Here is a 19284-nt window from a genome sequence, read left to right as displayed (position 1 = left end):
TTTCAATGTGTGTTCCCGTCTATACAGGATGTGAGGGTGAGATATATTAGAAAACGGGTAATCCACTTCCAGCGTGTATTGATGACAGATATACAAATATCATTCGTATCAGAGTCTATTAGGATCTTACACGCAAAGAGGATCTTCTTACACTTATTCTGAATGATCTTCTTGTTATTCTGTTTGCAACTTTCATTTTTGTTCAACCCTTAAAGTGACTTCACGGAAGTGTTCATTGCTTTTTAATTCTATAACCAAGTCACCCACAGAGTGCAAACACGTGAGTATCTTGTTGCTACTTTATTGGGGGGGGGGGTATTGAAGTTTTTTGAAGCTGTTTCTAGAACAAATCTAATACATTTCAATTCATGCGTTTTAATTTGCCATAATAATCATTAGGCAATAACAATACTTCCGCCTTACCAACAAGCATTTGTTTACTTTGCTCGATAGGTAGACGGTTTGACAGTTCAATAGGTAGATCTGGCTTCACTCTTTGCGTAACTCTATATATAATAGACTCTGATTCGTATAACGGTTCGGTTGCCAACATTGACTAGTGAATAGCAGGCCATGACTTTGCCTCTTTCCTCGTCGGGCAACGAACGGAGTTGCACGCGCGATAAGACAGCACGTCAGTAATCACACTAACGGTTAGGTCGTTCGGCGGAATTGGGCCACACACAGGGCCTTATGAGCCACCATTTGGGGCAGTATGAGCCATCTATCTAAAACGTTTTTTGGTAGAGTATTTAAATGAATTCTATAATGGGGTGAAACTTTTACAATCAGAATTTTAATGCTATTGGATTCTTTTACCACGCACACGTCTACCATACCACCGCTACCCGCACAACAATATTACACATTCGTACTAAAGAGGCTGCACTCATAACAAAGAGATGAAGTGTCAACATTGAAACAGCGCATTTGCTGTCAAATCGGTTGTTCCAATCGAGGCCAAGGTTGTTAAAGGTAGGAGTATTCCGTCTCTTTGTTTTTAATCCAGACTCGTTAATTCGCCGACTGGCTGGCTGGTATGTTGTCTTTATCCTCCTACTCGAATCCTCCTGATTCCCCCCGGCGTCGAAGGTGGTCCACCAGTTCCAGTGAAGGAAACTTCTGCACTGATGGTGCCCCGACTTCCGGCGGCTATCGCAGGGGACGCTTTCGTGAATTGCGCCGACTTCGTTTTGGGATTGCAAATGTGATCCGACAGTTCCAATGGTGGATGACGCACTGGCGGTGCCATACATACCGAAGCGATTTCTCCTTCTTTCCTGTTTCTCCAGCAGGTTGGTGGTTCGAGTGCCGTTCGTGGTTGGTCCGACGATTCCGTATGACAGAAGACTTCAGGTTCGTTGGCACCCCGACGACACGAGAACAAAAATTGTTCATTGTGCTAGATTTCCCTCCGATCTGACGCTTATTTGCTGATCCCTTCTCCATCGACGCTGCAGCTCTGACAGTATTTGTGTCACGACTCTGCTTACCGCATTCCACCCACGTAGAGGTGTGCGCCGGTCCGATATTCGTCGGCGGCAGCGTTTGTCAGAATTTTGGTCGGCGGCGGCGGCGTTTTCGTCGTCACGCCGAAAGCCATTTTAGCCGGCGGCGGCGGCGGCGTGAATCGGCGTGGCGATTTTTTCATTACGTTTTTCTAAGATTTTTTTTTGCTTTTTTTCGGAATATTTTCAAGTCATTAAAAGAAGAATCTTTTGATTTTCGCATGAAAAATCTAATGAACTTCTCCAGAAAAATCTATAAGTTTTTCCAAAATTTGGAAAATATTTTCGGATTTTTCACTTGAACTACTGAAGTTTCGAGAAATCTTTGGAATTCCCAAATAAAATTGTTTGGAATTTCAGCAGAAAATTTGTCGCAGTTTTCATAAGAAACATCAGAATTTTCACAAAACAATATTCTTAACTTCTACAGAAAAAAAACTTCGGAAATTTACGAAAAGTTCCTGTTGAGTTTCTGTTGAGTATTCTTCGAAATTTGCACAGAAAATTCTTGATAATTGTAGGAGAGTGCGACTTGTAGAATGGGTGTTTCCCCGTTGGCTTTCTCAGTCTAGAATAATAAAGACGGCTAGTTTGGTATGGCCAACGATAAAACAGTAAATTCTCAAGAATTTCCGCGGGAGACTCTAAGGAGCTTCCAGGAAAAAAAAAATCTGGAATGTTCACGAGAAATTCACCGTAAGTTTAAAGCAAACTTCTTCAGAATTTCTGCGGAAGATTGTTCAAAATGTTTCAACGAAAAATTGTTCCAAATTATTGGATTTCTACGGGAAATTCTGTGTACAGTAGACGTTGGATAACTGAAAGTCAACTGCAATGCTTTTAACTGCATTTTGATAGTTACATCAGTTTTGCAGTTATCGGACAGCTGAGCTTCAAAACGATGTCAAAGTCGATGATAGCTGCATAGCGCTGAACAATCAGGTGGACTTCTGTTTTGATGTCGTCTGACAATTGTTAGACGTCTAGAATCCGACGCAGTTATCGAACGGTATTCGCTAACTGAAACGAAAACATGTTGCAGTTATCGAACGACTAGTGTATCGTCCGTAAGAAATTCTTGGGAAATTCCATTGGCGAAAGCGAACTGGTAATTTTGCCTAAAAAGTCGTTTTGATCAGTCCAAAAATGCCGTTTGGCCGAAATGCCCTAGCAGCACAATTCAGATCGATTTTGTTGCAGCAACTCCAATGTGATTGGATTTGGTCGCATATGACTGGTATGTGACAAGTGTGCTACTCGGGTGGTCATTTGAAAGAATGGGCCATTTATCCGAAAATATCGTTTAAGCCAACAGATCATACGGCCAAATATAAATAACTGAACGGATAATTTAGTACAAAATATCCATCCGTTTTGCTTAACGATATTTACGTTGAAAAGAAGCCTGTGACAAACGACATAGCCCGCTGTCATCATTAAAAAGCAATATGAAAAAATAGTGCCCGGGACATCCAGGCTACGATCTGTCGATGGACTAAACAATATAATGTCAGTAGCCTGTTGAAAAGGATTTTTGAAAGGATTGAACGTTTTTTCCTCTTAGCTGTACATTACTTTCGGCCAAACTACATTTTGACCTGATAACAGTTTCAATGAAACGTTTAGTTTTGCAAAATGATACCTGTCTAGATGTCTTTTGACCTAAAGGCCAGTATCGACTTAAAAATAGAGAGGCCACGGAATTTTGTTCAATGGTCAATTGACAAAAAGACCATTTCGCCAAACAAGTGGTCATTTCTGACCATATTACCCGTTCAGTACGAAGTTCAGTCATTGAATTGGCTCATTCTGTCAAAAAACTATTTCTGTTAAATGGCATTTTTGGCCAAAGATCGTTTCGACCAGACAACCTTTCAGGGCAAACGGTTTTTTACCAGTTCGCCCGTCTGTCGCTTTCGGTCAATGGAACTTCCCAACTAACATTTAATGTCAATGTAAATGTTATTTCAATTCGTCTATACGGCTTCAAGCTGAATATGTGTGCTATACATATGATCAAGAACTTCTATTCAATGCTTTTACCAGCAAATCTGGCGAATCTATTCAGCTGTTTTTGACGTGTCTGCACAACTACTTTACAGCATGTTACACAGTTTTTTCTCAACCTTTACTAAACCATTTAGTAATATAATTCGCTTCAATGGCGCTTATTCAGATTTTTTGAATCTGTTAAATAAGTTTTATACAGCCACTGAATTCAATTTGATTAAATATTATTTGAGAGGAGAGTAAATTTCGGGAGTTTATTCAATGTTTTTTTTTTGTGAAAACTCAAATATCAATTTTGTTGCTACCTAGATTCGAACTCCTGATCTCCTGATTCAATGGCCGCTGCTCTGTCATTACCGTCACTTTGACATATGTAAATAACAAAGAAAATCATGGATGTGCTTCTTCGCATACCCTATAGGTTGTTTTACTAACGCTATTTTCAGATTCATGCTGTATAAACGTTAGAAAGAGGCCTACATGCTGCTTTCAGCACATAAGCTTAAGAATTATGCTTTCAGCATTATTTCAACCATTATTCAAACATCTATCAGCATAAAACCGTCTAAGACGAATTAAGTACTGTCCATTTAATTCCACTAGTTAATTTTCGTTATCTTTGCAGATACGTATTTCGACCACAACTGTGTGGTCGTCTTCAGTGTCTTGTACTTGACTCGACTTGAAGAAAACAATCGCAACTTACACTATTTATACTACGCTAGGTACCTAATCTAATCTTATATGCCTACTTTATTTACCTATACAGTAAATTACTTTATTGTTTAGGTAGAAACTTGAAGAGCCAAGAGCTGCCATTTCCCTGATCCTTATTCAACAGCGCTGTTTGTACCTGTCGGTGGATTTCCAAACTCTCAGCTACATCGAGTTTCCATGGGGAAGAGACATTTCTTAAGATTTTAATATTTGATGCCGTAATTGGGTGATTTTCCTTATACACATGTTCTGCTACCTTAGATCTAAATTCGTAATGCATTCCCTTTATCATTTTCTTTTTTCGCCTTACTCACTTCCGCCATATGTTCCTTGAACCTTATATCTAATGATCTTTTGTTTGGCCTATAGATTTTTTCACATTGGGAACAACTTATCTTATAAACGCCTGCCTTTATTCAACATTTCTACTTTATCCTTCGTTGAACCCAATAGAGACTTGAGTTGGTTGCTTCTACTGGAGAATACTAGATCGATGCCGAATTTCCTTAGTCGAGGGCGTAGCTGGTTGGTGATGTGTTTATCATATGGGACCGAAACTCTTTTCAGCGGCTCCTCTATCGGTGTCAGCGTTGTATGTCCATTTCGTCGTAGGGTCCTTTCCTTCTTGTTGATGATCGCTCGTATAGTCCTCTCCTGGTATCCGTTGATCTTCGCTGTTTCCAAGATGTATTGTAGTTCCTTCGTTTTTCCTTCTTCGCTCAGGGGTATCGTCTGCATCCTGTGGATCATGTGATGAAATGCTGCCATTTTATGTTGGTACGAATGGTTCGATGTATATGGGATGACTCTCATGGTGTTCGTGGGTTTCCTGTAGATTTCGAGGCTCAATGTTGTATTTGCTTCCCTGATGACTAGTAGATCCAAGAAAGGTAGTATACCTTCATTTTCCCTCGAAGGTAAATTTGATGACCTTATGCACGTTGTTTATCGCTTCCAAAATCCTGGGTAGATCCTTTCGGTTGATGAAAGGATCTACCCAGGATCCTTTCGGTTGATGATGCTGAAAATGTCGTCGACGTATCTCCACCACTTCTGGGGTAGTATTCCTTGTTCTTGTAGGTTGTTCTCCAGATTCGCCATGAACAGTTCGCACAAAACGGTGATAGCGGATTTCCATCGGTGCTCCTTTTCGTCTGTTTGTAGTAGTTGCCACGAAATGTGAAGTAGTTCTCCGTCATGCATAGCCTTGCTAGATTTAGGTACATCTTCACCTTTCTCGCCATGTTGTTTCCGTCCTTTGTGTTAGCAGCCAATCCTCTAGAAGATTCAGAGCATCTTTCACTGGAACGCTAGGGAACAATGCTGCTACGTCGAATGATACCATTATGTCCTCTTCTTCGATGTGTCCTGATTCCAACAGCTTCTGGGCGAACTCCTGGGTGTTGATGACTGACCTGCTGGGGAATGGTTTCGGCATACTTTGGAACTCCTTTACCAACCATTTGGCTATGTTTTGGGTAGGGGAACCCACCGATGAAACTATCTCTCGCATCTCCTTGCCGGGTTTATGGATTTTGGTAGTCCTTAATCCTAGGTAGAACCGGGTTTACTGTCTTTACTCGGGCTTCTCCGATGATCGCCTTACACTCCTTTAATGTTTTGTCCGTGAGCCGTATTAATCCTGGTAGCGGATCCACTCTCAAATGTCTATAAGGTCCTCCGTTGATTTTCGTCGTCATCTGTTCGTCGTAGTCCTCTTTATCCATTACCACTACTGCGTTTCCTTTATCGGCTTTTTACGTAGTATACTGGTTTTTCCTTAAGCTCCTTTAGAATCCTCCTTTCGTCATGGTTCGTTGTCCCGTGCCGTCCTTCTTTGATGGCGTCTGCCACGATGTTCCTCGCTGTATTTTGATCCTGTTGCTCGATGTTTCGGGAAATCGCTGTCTCCATGTCCACGATGATCTGTTCCACGTCCGATTTCTGTGTGATCGCATACCCCAGTCCCTTGTTGAGGTGAGCTAGTTGTTCCTCCGTAAACTGCTGTGTCGAACGGTTCACGACGAATCCTTCTATGATCTGTACGGTGGGTTTGTCAGTACGGATTTCTCTGCTGATTTCACTCGCAATTTGTTCAGTTTTTTTCCTGTGCAGTCTCCGCTTCCGGTCTGATTCACATTCTTCTGCCCTCTTTACCTTCTTCAAAAACAGGTCGAATGATTCGGGGTTATCCTTCGCTAACTTCAAATGCATATTGTAGCACTCCAAAGTCACTCGTTCTAATTTAGCGTAATGCCTCTTTATCGATGTCTTCATGAACTCGGACTCTGCTTTCTTATTAATACTTTTTGGTACATGAGATCCCATCTTAATCTTATGGCTGACGGGTGTCAGCTTCTCTTTAGGCACTTCTTAAGGAAGGCCACGTCCTTATTAATACTAGCGATTGTTCTCCTCAAATTGAGAAAAGTATTTCGCTCATGCCGCTCGGATGCCATTTTCAGAAAAATATATTAAGCTCTTTTAGTGGAATGTATTAAACCGTCTAAGACGAATTAAGTACTGTCCATTTAATTCCACTAGTTAATTTTCGTTATCTTTGCAGATAAGTATTTCGACCACAACTGTGTGGTCGTCTTCAGTTTCTTGTACTTGACTCGACTTGAAGAAAACAATCGCAACTTACACTATTTATACTACGCTAGGTACCTAATCTAATCTTATATGCCTACTTTATTTACCTATACAGTAAATTACTTTATTGTTTAGGTAGAAACTTGAAGAGCCAAGAGCTGCCATTTCCCTGATCCTTATTCAACAGCGCTGTTTGTACCTGTCGGTGGATTTCCAAACTCTCAGCTACATCGAGTTTCCATGGGGAAGAGACATTTCTTAAGATTTTAATATTTGATGCCGTAATTGGGTGATTTTCCTTCCTCGACTAAGGAAATTCGGCATCGATCTAGTATTCTCCAGTAGAAGCAACCAACTCAAGTCTCTCATTGGGTTCAACGAAGGATAAAGTAGAAATGTTGAATAAGGCAGGCGTTTATAAGATAAGTTGTTCCTAATGTGAAAAAATCTATGTAGGCCAAACAAAAAGATCATTAGATATAAGGTTCAAGGAACATATGGCGGAAGTGAGTAAGGCGAAAAGAGAAAACGATAAGGGATTACATTACGAATTTAGATCTAAGGTAGCAGAACATGTGTATAAGGAAAATCACCCAATTACGGCATCAAATATTAAAATCTTAAGAAATGTCTCTTCCCCATGGAAACTCGATGTAGCTGAGAGTTTGGAAATCCACCGACAGGTACAAACAGCGCTGTTGAATAAGGATCAGGGAAATGGCAGCTCTTGGTTCTTTTCAAGTTTCTACCTAAACAATAAAAGTAATTTACTGTATAGGTAAATAAAGTAGGCATATAAGATTAGATTAGGTACCTAGCGTAGTATAAATAGTGTAAGTTGCGATTGTTTTCTTCAAGTCGAGTCAAGTATAAGATGACTGAAGACGACCACACAGTTGTGGTCGAAATACGTATCTGCAAAGATAACGAAAATTAACTAGTGGAATTAAATGGACAGTACTTAATTCGTCTTAGACGGTTTAATACATTCCACTAAAAGAGCTTAATATATTTTTTCTGATCTATCAGCATGTTCTGTTGGCTAACTTTATCCATCATTAATCGCTGAAATTGTTTTTAGGCAACATTTTCTCGACCTGTATAGATGCTACTTTGCTGCTAATCGTTTAACAGTAGCCGTCAACAGAAATATCGCTTCTAAATGGCTTGTTTTCTTACGCTATCTGCTAGCATTAATGACAGCGCTTTTGTCAGTTGCTATAAGAGCAGGTGAATATCTTTTGTAGCTGCATTACAGAAATCAATAGCTCATACACAGCTCCGGCAACAAAAATCAAATGTAAACATAGCGGTTTTGACGTTCCATACTGATATGCTATTAAAAGAAGCAGTGATAGGTTTACTTAAACGTTGTGTAATCTTCAAAGGTACAGAAGTTGCCTAAAAGCTTCGTTAGTTCATATATAGCGCCATTACGCTATATTGTTAGTGCTATAACAACAGCAAAAACGTTTTCATTGTGAATGCTACTCACCGTAATATGGGAAGTTGCTAACAAGCAACTCAGTTGCATACATGAGCTCTTAACTGATAAGCTTTGTTGCTAATTCAGACAGAGCTGTTTTATGACTATATGAAAGCTGCATGAACGATAAAAGATTGAATATATTTGGCACACTGACTAGCTGATAGGTATTTGGGTAATAGTCGAGTTGAAGTTTAAGGGATTATTTGTGGAGGCTTTTCTTTTATTCAGCATTGGCTGCTTTTATTCAAATATTATACAGCCAAAGGCTAGAAGTTGAAGCTTTTAGCACCAAAAATGTTAGTTGGGTTACCAAGAATTTTTAATCGAAAAAAGAAATAATTTTCTAAAGAAATCCAAAAAAAATCTTTAAAAATCCGAGAATTTTTCCGATGTTTCAAATTTGGCTATGCCAAATTAGCCGTTTAGTGATGAATTTCTCTCTGCGAAAAAAATTACCCTAATAATGGATTAAAAACCCAGATTAATCCACCTAGCGGTGATGGCGCCTTTCTCGCGCAAAAAGGTAATAAATGTAGCATTTACGCTTACACCTCGATGATGTACAAGAAAGGCAAAACAGTTACCCCTTCTAATGTTATGATAGAAAATTTACACTAGTAGACGACAGATGGCGCTGCCAAAAGTTTCTCGAATTTCCTATGTTCGAATTTTGACTTTCGGACAATTTCATACAGCACTATGAAACTGAACGAAGAACATACTTACGCCTAAATGCGTGCAACACGAGCATCTTTATAGTACGATGAAACTCTTAATGGGAGCAAGCCACGGATAAACTTTAAAAATATTCATAGACGCAAGGCATTTTTCATAACACATTATTGTTCTATGTGACTATGTCTCATCACTATTTTAATATTATCTATTTATTGCAATTTGCAATTATTATGAAATTCAATAGTGATCAACAGCGTTTTAGTCTCTGTCGGATGCAACTTGTTGCAAGAAAATCGGTTAAAAGTTTCTATGTGAAAATTTGGCTAATGTTTTTTATGGCATTTTGTGCACACACACACGCACACACATACACACACACACGCACACACGGACAGACAGACATTTGTTCAGCTCATCGAGCTGAGTCGAATGGTATATAACACTATAGGTCTCCGGGACTTCTATCAAAAGTTCGAATTTGGAGTGAAATGATAGCCTTTCGGTACAACTTAGTTGTACGAGAAAGGCAAAAACTAACAGTCTTAATTAATCTAGATTGGGGAAGTCAACATTAAAGCATCTCTTTTAAAAGTCACAATTTTCTGTGTGAATTTCAAAGAATACTAAATACTACAACTTCCCGTGAAAACTCTGAAGAGATTCTCATGTAAATCCCAAGCAAGAGTTCTCGAAACTTAAAAGTAGTTCCCGTGGAAAGTATGGGAATTATTTTTCAAATGAATATTCTGGAAAACCTTGAAGAATTTTCTGGGGAAGTTCATTAAATTTTTGAGACGAAATTCAAAAGATTCTCCTGTTATTGTATTAAAAATATCCAAAACTAGCGAAAGAAACCCAGCTTTGCCCGCGTGTTGAAAATGTCACAATGAACTATTTGCAGCGCCGCACTCTAAATAAATTTCCGTGCGTTTGTTTTGTTTTCCTCAACAGCTAACCCAAAATTGTATTCTAGTGATTTTTTACATTTCCCAGTTAAATTCACTAACTTTTTGTATATACAAATCTTGCGGATCCCAAAACGAATCGATTACGGAAAAATCTTGCAAATCGGTCAACCCGTTCGCGAGTTAAATCGTCAGGAAGGAAATCTCAACTCATTTTTATTATGTAGAAGATGACCAATTCAGCCGTACGACACTTTCACCGAATGTCAATTTCGGTCAAATGGCCCTTCCGACTAAACGACTATTTTGGCCGAAGGACATATTCACGATTTTTCAGCCCCAAAGGATCTGTTCGATTAAAACGTATAGAGACATTCTATTTATATTTTGAAATGTGTTGTATGATTTTATTGTATGTTCTGCGCTAATGTTAATATCTTGTAAAACAAAGTGTATTTGATTCAAAATTGTGTGTAAAGTAGATGTACAAAACTAATTTTATTTGCTAATTATCTAATACATGCATTCATCTCTTAGTCTAGGTGTTTCGTGTTTTCTTAACGCTATCATCCTTATTTGCTATGTTACATTTTGTGTTATTATTAATACATTTCAATTGCCTCTGGCAGTTAGGATATTTCCTCTGGTTGAATAGAACCATATAGGAATTACAATGTTTTCTACTTAAACTAAACCTAACCTTATTTATACTGAGGGTACAAGAAGCTAATCGTTGGAATAGAAGATTGTAACGATTTTTGTCTAAAATTGGAAATTATTTTGTTGGACATTTGTTGCAATGTCTCAATATTAAAAATTCTATGAAGTTCATTGGTACTATACCACGGAGGCAACTTCAGAATCATTTTAAAAATTTTATTTGAATCCTCTGGAGTGTTTTCTTTCTGGTATTGCAGCAACTAGTCCATATTGGCACAGCATACAACATGGCTGGTCTGAAAATTTGTTTGTAAATCAAAAGTTTGTTCTTAAGACAAAGTTTTAGATTAGACACTTAATATATTTGTTACATTTGGCTTGAATGCCTTCAATGTGATTTTTAAAAGTTAGTTTTTGGTCTAGCAGAAGTCCTAAGTATTTGGCTTCGATAGACCAATTAATTGGAACCCCATTCATAGTGACAATATGTTTTCTAGAAGGTTTCAAGTAAGAAGCTCTCGGCTTATGTGGGAAAATTATAAGCTGAGTTTTGGAAGCATTCGGGGAAATTTTCCATTTCCGCAAGTGAGTGGAGAAAATATCCAAACTTTTTTGCAATCTACTACAAATGACACGAAGGCCCGTGTCATCTGCAAACAAAGATTTTTGACACCCTGGTGATAAATCGGGTAAGTCAGAAGTAAAAATGTTATACAATATGGGCCCCAGTATGCTGCCTTGGGGAACACCAGTTTTACAGGTAATCTATCAGATTTAGAATTCTGATAGTTTACCTGCAGTGAGCGATCTGATAAATAATTTTGGATCAGTTTAATGATGTACAGATTATTCATCAATTTTACAATCAAACCCTTATGTCAAATGCTTTCTCTATATCAAGAAGAGAAGCTCCAGTCGAATATCCTTCAGATTTGTTGAGCCGAATTAAATTCGTAGCTTTTAATAACTGATGGGTGGTTGAATGCCCATGGCGAAAACCAAATTGCTCATCAGCAAAAATAGAATTGTCATTAATATGAACCATCATTCTATTTAAAATTATCTTTTCAAACAGTTTGCTTATTGAAGAAAGCAAACTGATTGGTCGATAACTAGAAGCCTCAGCTGGATTTTTATCCGGCTTCAAAATTGGAATAACTTTGGCGTTTTTCCATTTATGTGGAATGTATGCCAATTGAAAACATTTGTTAAATAAATTAACCAAAAAGGATAAAGAGCTCTCATGAAGTCTTTTGATAAGTATGTAGAAAATACCATCATCACCCGGGGCTTTCATATTTTTAAATTTTCTAGTAATAGATCTCACTTCATCCAAATTAGTTCCCAACGAAGGGTCAAAAACATTATCTTGGTTGAGAATGTCTTCGAAGCTCCGTGTAACCTGATCCTCAATTGGACTAGTGAGACCTAGACTAAAATTATGGGCACTCTCGAACTGCTGAGCAAGTTTTTGAGCCTTTTCGCCATTTGTTAATATAAAATTTTTCTCCCTTTAAGCGCTGGAATTGGCTTTTGGGTTTTTTTTTAAAGAATTTTCGTTAATTTCCAAAAGGGTTTCGAACTGGGATCCAACTTCGAGACATTATTCTCAAAGTTGGTATTTCTCAGAATAGCGAAACGTTTTTTAATTTCATTTTGCAAATCTCGCCAAATAACTTTCAACGCGGGATCGCGAGTTCTTTGGTATTGGCCTTCTTCTCACATTTTTAAGACGGATCAGTAGTTGAAAATCGTCGTCAATAATAATGGAGTTGAATTTAACTTCACATTTCGGAATTGCAATGCCTCTGGCTTCGACAATTAAATTTGTCAAAGATACTAGCGCATTGTCAATATCACTTTTGGTATCCAAAGGAATATCAACGTCAAAACTCCTATCGATATACGTTTTATATAAATCCCAATCAGCTCTATGATAATTAAAAGTAGAGCTGATTGGATTATAAATGGCTTCTTGTGAGATTTCAATTGTCACAGGAAGGTGATCAGAGTTAAAATCAGCATGAGTTACCAATCGGCCACACGCTGACTTGAATCAGTTAAAACCAAATCAATTGTCGAAGGATTTCGAGTGGATGAAAAACAAGTTGGGCCATTGGGATATTGAATAGTATAATATCCCGCAGAACAACCTTCAAATAAAATTTTGCCGTTGGAATTGCTTTGAACATTATTCCATGAACGGTGTTTGGCATTGAAGTCACCAATTTCGAAGAATTTAGATTTGTTGCGAGTTGGAATTTGAAGATCAGCTCTCAACAAATTCTTTTGCTGCCCATTGCATTGAAAAAGGCAAGTAGGCTGCAATGAAGGAAAATTGTCCAAAATTTGTTTCAACAGAAACTCCCAAGGTTTCAAAAACTTTTGGTTTCGAACGAAAGAAAATAATTTATGTTTGATACGTCTATTAATGACAATGGCGACCCCACCACAGGCGCTGTCAAGACGATCATTTCTGTAGATAAAATAATTTGGATCTCGTTTAATGGAGATTCCTGGTTTTAAATAGGTTTCAGTTATAATGGCAATATGCACATTATGAATTGTTAGGAGGTTGAATAATTCATCTTCCTTACCCTTTAGAGAGCGGGCATTCCAATTCTAGAACTTTCACACAATTATTTGGATCCATTAAAACGGAGTCCGATAACAATTTTGTGTGTACTTTTATACCAACCTGAACAGCTTCAGGAATGGTATTTGCGTTGAACATTGCATCAATCATGTGGATGCAATTGTTCAGTTAAAAAATCAAAATCGGAAGCAGACATGCTACCTGAATTGGCAACATGACCGTTATTTTCCGTTGGGACATGGGTATAAACCTCATTTTGAGAAGAAAAATTTGTCTATCAGCAGCGATATTTGCATACGTAAGAACAATTGCTCAGTTTTGTCGTCGTATGTGAAGAATTTATGGCGCTTCTCAGTTAAATACTGAAGAAGACGTTTGCGATCGTCAAAGGATCCCGGCAAAACGCGGCAGACACCCTTCCTAGAAATCTGAAATGAAACCTTGATTCCCTGAAGGTTACTCAAGATTTCATTCCGAAAGCCAGAAAACTCGGCAACAGATACCACAATTGGCGGAATCCTTTGCTGTTTCGCATGAATCGAATCACCTGGGCTAGAGGTAGATTTTCTCAAATTCGTCATTAATCAAATCGAACTGATTGCTCAGTTCGATAGGAGAAGAAATAATGTCAACGTTAGAGTTAGAAGGAATATCTGAAGTCTCCAGCTTCCTTCTATTTTTTTCCGTGCTTGGCAGGACGGTCTTGAAACCTTGTTTCTTTGAAGGAAGTGGAGAATTCAGAGATTCCCCCTTCCTATTGTTTTTGTCAATACTCATTGCTGAGCGTGGAGACGTGACCTTCTAAGAGGTTTTTTCCTAGAACGGTGTCCCTGCAGAACGGTGTCCCTACTTCCGCAAACGGGTCCAACGTAAAACGAAGGCACGGGTCCTTGCAAAGATCGTAACGAGATCAGTAGGTATAAATAGCGCTGAGAAGCACTGTTGAAATTAAAATAGCTTCGGGTAGTATAAAAACGAAAGCACGATGCGGTCTGTTTTTTTTCATCTAATAATGTTACAGATGACCCTGTGTATATTATTGCATAAGTTTCAACTATTTTCAAACCGTTTTTTGGAACAACTGGTATGACTTGAAAAAGTGCTTTGCTTCGCTGAATCCGATGATGATTGATAATGTTCGGGTTGTCCATACAAAAAGTGTGACATAGGGGGAGGTGGGGTTTGAAAATAGTTAATTTTTGCGTTACGTAATTAATGGATCTTTCCTTAAGTGATCTTTGACTCCTAATCAATATCGTTGGTGTAGTTTCTGGTTGTGTTCTGTGCAGTCATGAATGATGTGTTTGGCTACATCCATCGACGGAACATTTCCGAAATCGTTTTTGAGCGTTACCGGCGGCCTGCCAGGTTGTTTACCGGGACGGAGGCAGACGAACCATTAGCCTGCTTGCCATTTCAAAGAGATGTCACCCTTTCTTAATCAGGAAACAGAATAGCTCGACTATCAGCTTATATACGCCTAATCCTATCCATATACCGAGAATCGTCCAATGTCGTTTGCCGTAACTAGTATACCATAATCAGGATCTTACTGGTATTAATCCTGATATACCGGTTGGCATTTCTGCTGGGCTTGTGTGTTTTCAATCAGATTTTAATTACATTTTGTCTAGAATTTTTTTATAATAACCCCGTCAGTTGTCTTCTTCTTATGTTTAGATTCGTGATTAAAATAGGATGATTTCCAAAAGACCATCATTCAATTCGCCAGATCTATAACACATTATATAATTGTCATCTGGATAGCGATTTATACTCATTCAAATAATAATCAAAACAAATTGATAAGTGGATGATTTTCATCCAAAAGATGCATCGTTAAACAACCATTTGTTTAATGCAAATCGTTGCGTAGAAGAATGACGTTAGTATATTTGATAGTCACTTTTCGTGCACAAAATATTACGGTATTTTCCTCATATTTGTTTATGTTATCAATTAACCTTATTTTTATCCTAGTTTAAAGTGACCAGAACTTTCTAGTGCCAATCCGGGACACCTTAACCTTACGCACTATAAATTTTTCAAGCGTAACAAATCGTTTCAGAATGGATTATTCTCCTTTCAATTAAAACATCCAGCATGATGCTAATTACTCTATTTCATAGAAACATTGAAATCTTTGGAAATTCCAAAACAAACATGAAATTTAAATGGTTGTGTACACTAGCCAAACTGGTCATGTGAGCATCATAAAATTGGCTTTGGAATTACGACATAAAAAAACGTGTTGATTTTCATAAGTCTATTTTTTAAAATGCATTCAATAAGACAAACAAGATGTAATCTGGACTCGAACCATGGACATCAAGATTAAAAAGCACGTTGTTACTCTACACACCCAACGACGTCAGTGCAGTGCACAGGTTGCACATCCGGAAGCGACGCCTCTGGTATATGTTTAGCCACTATGTATAATGGTACATGTAAATGAAAAAAAAATAGTGATATAATTGAATAATATTCGTCTATACAACCTAAAGCCTAAAAAAATTAAGTTGTCTTTATTGCAAGAGATGACGATTGTGCACTAAATTTCATTCCTATGATTCATTTTTTTACGTTTCTCGTTTTATCAAAAAAAAAAAAAATACTTTCCTGTCTTTCCAGGTGCTGGACATTTTTCGGGCCCTATCGCAAAGATCACCAAAGGTGTTTCCAAGCTGTCACTTTCACACTGTGGTCTAACTTCCAAAGGTGTCAATCAGATTGCCCAATCCCTTCTACAGAATCAAAATGTTTCCAATGCATTAGTTTACCTTGATCTTAGCGGCAATAATCTAAAAGATGATGTCAACGTACGTAATGCTTTCATACAATATATTTATCTGTTAACTCGAGTTTAAATTAAATTACAGAATTTGTACAATTTTCTGGCTCAACCGAATGTTATTGAATATTTAGACATTTCCAAGACGGATACAACTCTGGAAAGTGTAAGTATAATAATGCCGTAAAACGGGGTTTTAAGGCCAAACAAATATTATACATATTTATATCTATTGATGTCTATCTTCAGTTATACCACGTTATACTGTACAGACTGTTGCTTCGAACTAATACACATTACATCATTACACGGGCTCAAACACTCACTTATTCAACATTCACTTCTAGATCTTAACTTTTCACAACACAACAATCAATTAATAATGAACTTAAAAATAATCACATTCGAAATAACTTCACAATAATCAAATGGACAGTAAAAACTCACAATATAAAACAAATCAATGATAAGTCACTGAGCGTCTTTCAGCCGAGTCTATCTCCACCGCGCCTAGTAATGTTCTATTGTTCAATAAAACGCTCGGCGTCGCGTCGATGTTAGCGCGAAGTCAATCACATCTGCAGCGTCTATGATCAAGTCATCCAGCAACCCTGAACCTGATGGTGTTCCGGTTGCGTTTGTCAAGAAAAACATTGCTTTGTTTCTAGAGCCACTACTCGATCTCCCGGCTCTTCCTTCACAATGGAATTTTTTCCGTCTTGTTGAAAATTGGGTGACATGTTTCCCGCGCACAAGAAAGGAAACAAACGGGACATCTATAAGGCTGATACAAATATTTAAAAACCGAAATATAATTTGTATAGGTGGAAAAGTGACGCCATTCGTAAAACGGTGTAGATTTTTTTTCGCATGCGGTAAATGGGTATTTGCAAACTTTAAACGGCCTGTGCTTAATCAGTTTTTATTCCAATCAGCTCAAATTTTCGGAGGACATTCATAACATGAGACAGAATCAGGTAAACGTGGTGAAGCAAAATCGATTTTTCCGAACCACCCTTGATATACCCACTAAACCAACAGACAGATTTCATCTCAATGAATTATTGGCAGTGGCTGATTTCCTACTCGCCGCTGCCACATCCAGGCGCTATAGTATATGCGCAAAATAGCCAGCATGAGTTAACCGCCAGAAATTTGTATGGCGAAAGGCATTCATAGCGGGATTTCTCAAAAGTAGGAACTTTTCACGAAAAAATATTTGGTACCAGTAGTGTACTACGCCTACCAAATATTTTTTCGATCAAGCTGCTTAATTTTGAGAAATCGAACCTTAGATGCCTTTCGCCATACTGATTTCAGAAAGTTAACTCCTAGTGTGCCGCTGTAAGCATGCTCAAAGCAGGCGATTCATTAGTCTAGCTCTAGCCGATTCGATTGATATATAACACAGAGAAAATCTGGGCCTTCTATTAAAAATTCGCTTTTGGAGTGGGCATTTAGCCTTGGTGTACGAAAAAGGCAATAATACATATCTAACAATTTTCTTTCCTTTTAGCTTTTTGGCGCTTTACTACGTGGATGCTCAACTCATCTTTTACATTTGAATGTGGCGCATAACTCGTTCAGCACGAAAAAAGGGAAAGAAATCCCTCCATCATTCAAACAGTTTTTTACTAGCAGCTTAAGTATGAAACATCTTAACATTTCTAACTGCAAATTACCATTAGAGGCTTTGAAACATCTACTGCTGGGTCTAGCTTGCAACGAATCAACCGCTGGCCTACATTTAGATCTCAGTAGTAATTCACTGAGTTCTCAAGGCGCTCACGTTTTAGAATCATGCATTCACGGAGTACGGGTTCTTTCTAGTTTAGACATAAGTGACAATAATCTCGATTTCGAGATGGCTTCCGTTCTCACTGCCATAGGAAAGAATCCATCAATAAAGGTGCTATATATAAATAAATGTTTCAACGGAATGAAGGTTAAGCATATTTCAACTGTAATGGAAGCCCTAGTGAACTTAATCCAGAAGGATGATTTCCAGCTGCAGGAGCTAGTTTTATCAGAGAACAAACTGAAAAATGATTTACATAATTTTATTAATGCACTCGGAAGCAATCAGAGCCTACAGATTTTAGATATTACTGGAAACCTGATGGGTGATATCGGTGCTCGGCTTCTAGCGAAAGCGCTACAGATTAATAATAGGCTGAAGACAATTTGTATGGATCGCAACAACATCACATTACAAGGATATGCTGACATAGTATATGCTCTGGAGCATAACTTTTCAATGAGAAACATTCCATTTCCAGTATTCGATGTTGCGCCATGCTTGAAACAGCATCCAGAACGTACGGATACACTGATGCGGAAAATGCAAGACATGCTTTCACGAAATGGCAACGGGTCAAGGCGAGCCAACTGTCAAGGATTCAGGTAATAGTAAAATATGGTTGAAATGACATGATTTGAATGGTGAATTTTAATGAGATTTTTTGATACATATTTAGGTACATCTAGAAAGAACTGATCACTTTTCAAGTAATCGATTCAACTACAATATGCAATGCGTCAGGACATGAAGGGCATCTATCATGACCTCAAGTTACTCGGATTGTTAATCTGGCATTGAAAATACATTCGTTAGACATAATGATCGTTTGGTATTATAGCTTTTAGACATAATGGTTGTTTGGCATAAAGCAAAGAAAATGATCATATTTCAATTCCTTTATCGATTCCGACTACCAGAAAACTGGATAAATTTGCGAAATACCATAAGCTCATGGTGAAAGTTTCAAAACATAGAGTACCGTGGAAGCACCATATTTGACGCAGGTCCAAACTTTGCGCACGTTCATATCAAATGGTTCATAAAACTTATTTTCGCCAAAAATATATCAACGAATCAAGCTAGATATGACTTGTGAGAATGTTCGACCCCTGCCTACAAACGGCTGAGCATTATGAGTAAGCTTTCCCTTTTAAGCTGAACATTGCAACATTCGAACGCATTTCCGACCCAAAATGTTCTGCGTCGAATAAGGCTCACAATGCATATGATGTTCCTGATTAATCTTATCAGACAATTAGCAAATATACATAGTAGGGGAAAGTGGGGTAAGATGGCCATATGGGGCAAGACAGCCAACGTTAATTATGCCGTAAGTGAGCATTATATTCACATTATTATTACAAGGGATGGTTCGCAATAATGTAAAAGGGCTATACAACTGAAAAATGCACTTTGACAATCTCACTTGTTCTTGTAATATTGATTTGAAGATGGTTTAATTGAAATTCGAATTATCTTATAATTTTCTAGTTACAAAATTTAACAATTGAAGCCTCAAATTACTCATTTTTTC

The 19284-nt window shown here is 38.0% G+C and overlaps 1 protein-coding gene across 9 annotated transcripts in view; it reads left to right on the top strand.

Moving 5' to 3' along the window:
• The window catches only part of LOC134211756 (F-actin-uncapping protein LRRC16A), a 190551-nt gene that overhangs the window by 61287 nt on the left and 109980 nt on the right, over nucleotides 1-19284 (top strand). For all 9 annotated transcript variants that reach the window (XR_009979086.1, XR_009979085.1, XM_062688948.1 and 6 more), the window contains exons 8-10: nucleotides 15790-15977; nucleotides 16038-16115; nucleotides 17466-18352. Coding sequence is in view for 7 of the 9 variants with exons in the window: in XM_062688948.1 (XP_062544932.1) it covers nucleotides 15790-15977; nucleotides 16038-16115; nucleotides 17466-18352 (1153 nt within the window). In the remaining 2 variants the exon portion in view is untranslated. The remainder of the gene's footprint in view (nucleotides 1-15789; nucleotides 15978-16037; nucleotides 16116-17465; nucleotides 18353-19284) is intronic.

Source organism: Armigeres subalbatus, chromosome 2, assembly GCF_024139115.2.
Source record: "Armigeres subalbatus isolate Guangzhou_Male chromosome 2, GZ_Asu_2, whole genome shotgun sequence".
In the NCBI taxonomy this organism is placed as follows: Eukaryota; Metazoa; Arthropoda; class Insecta; order Diptera; family Culicidae; genus Armigeres; species Armigeres subalbatus.
Note: the sequence above shows the minus strand (reverse complement) of the source record. Positions and strands in the feature narration are given on the sequence as shown.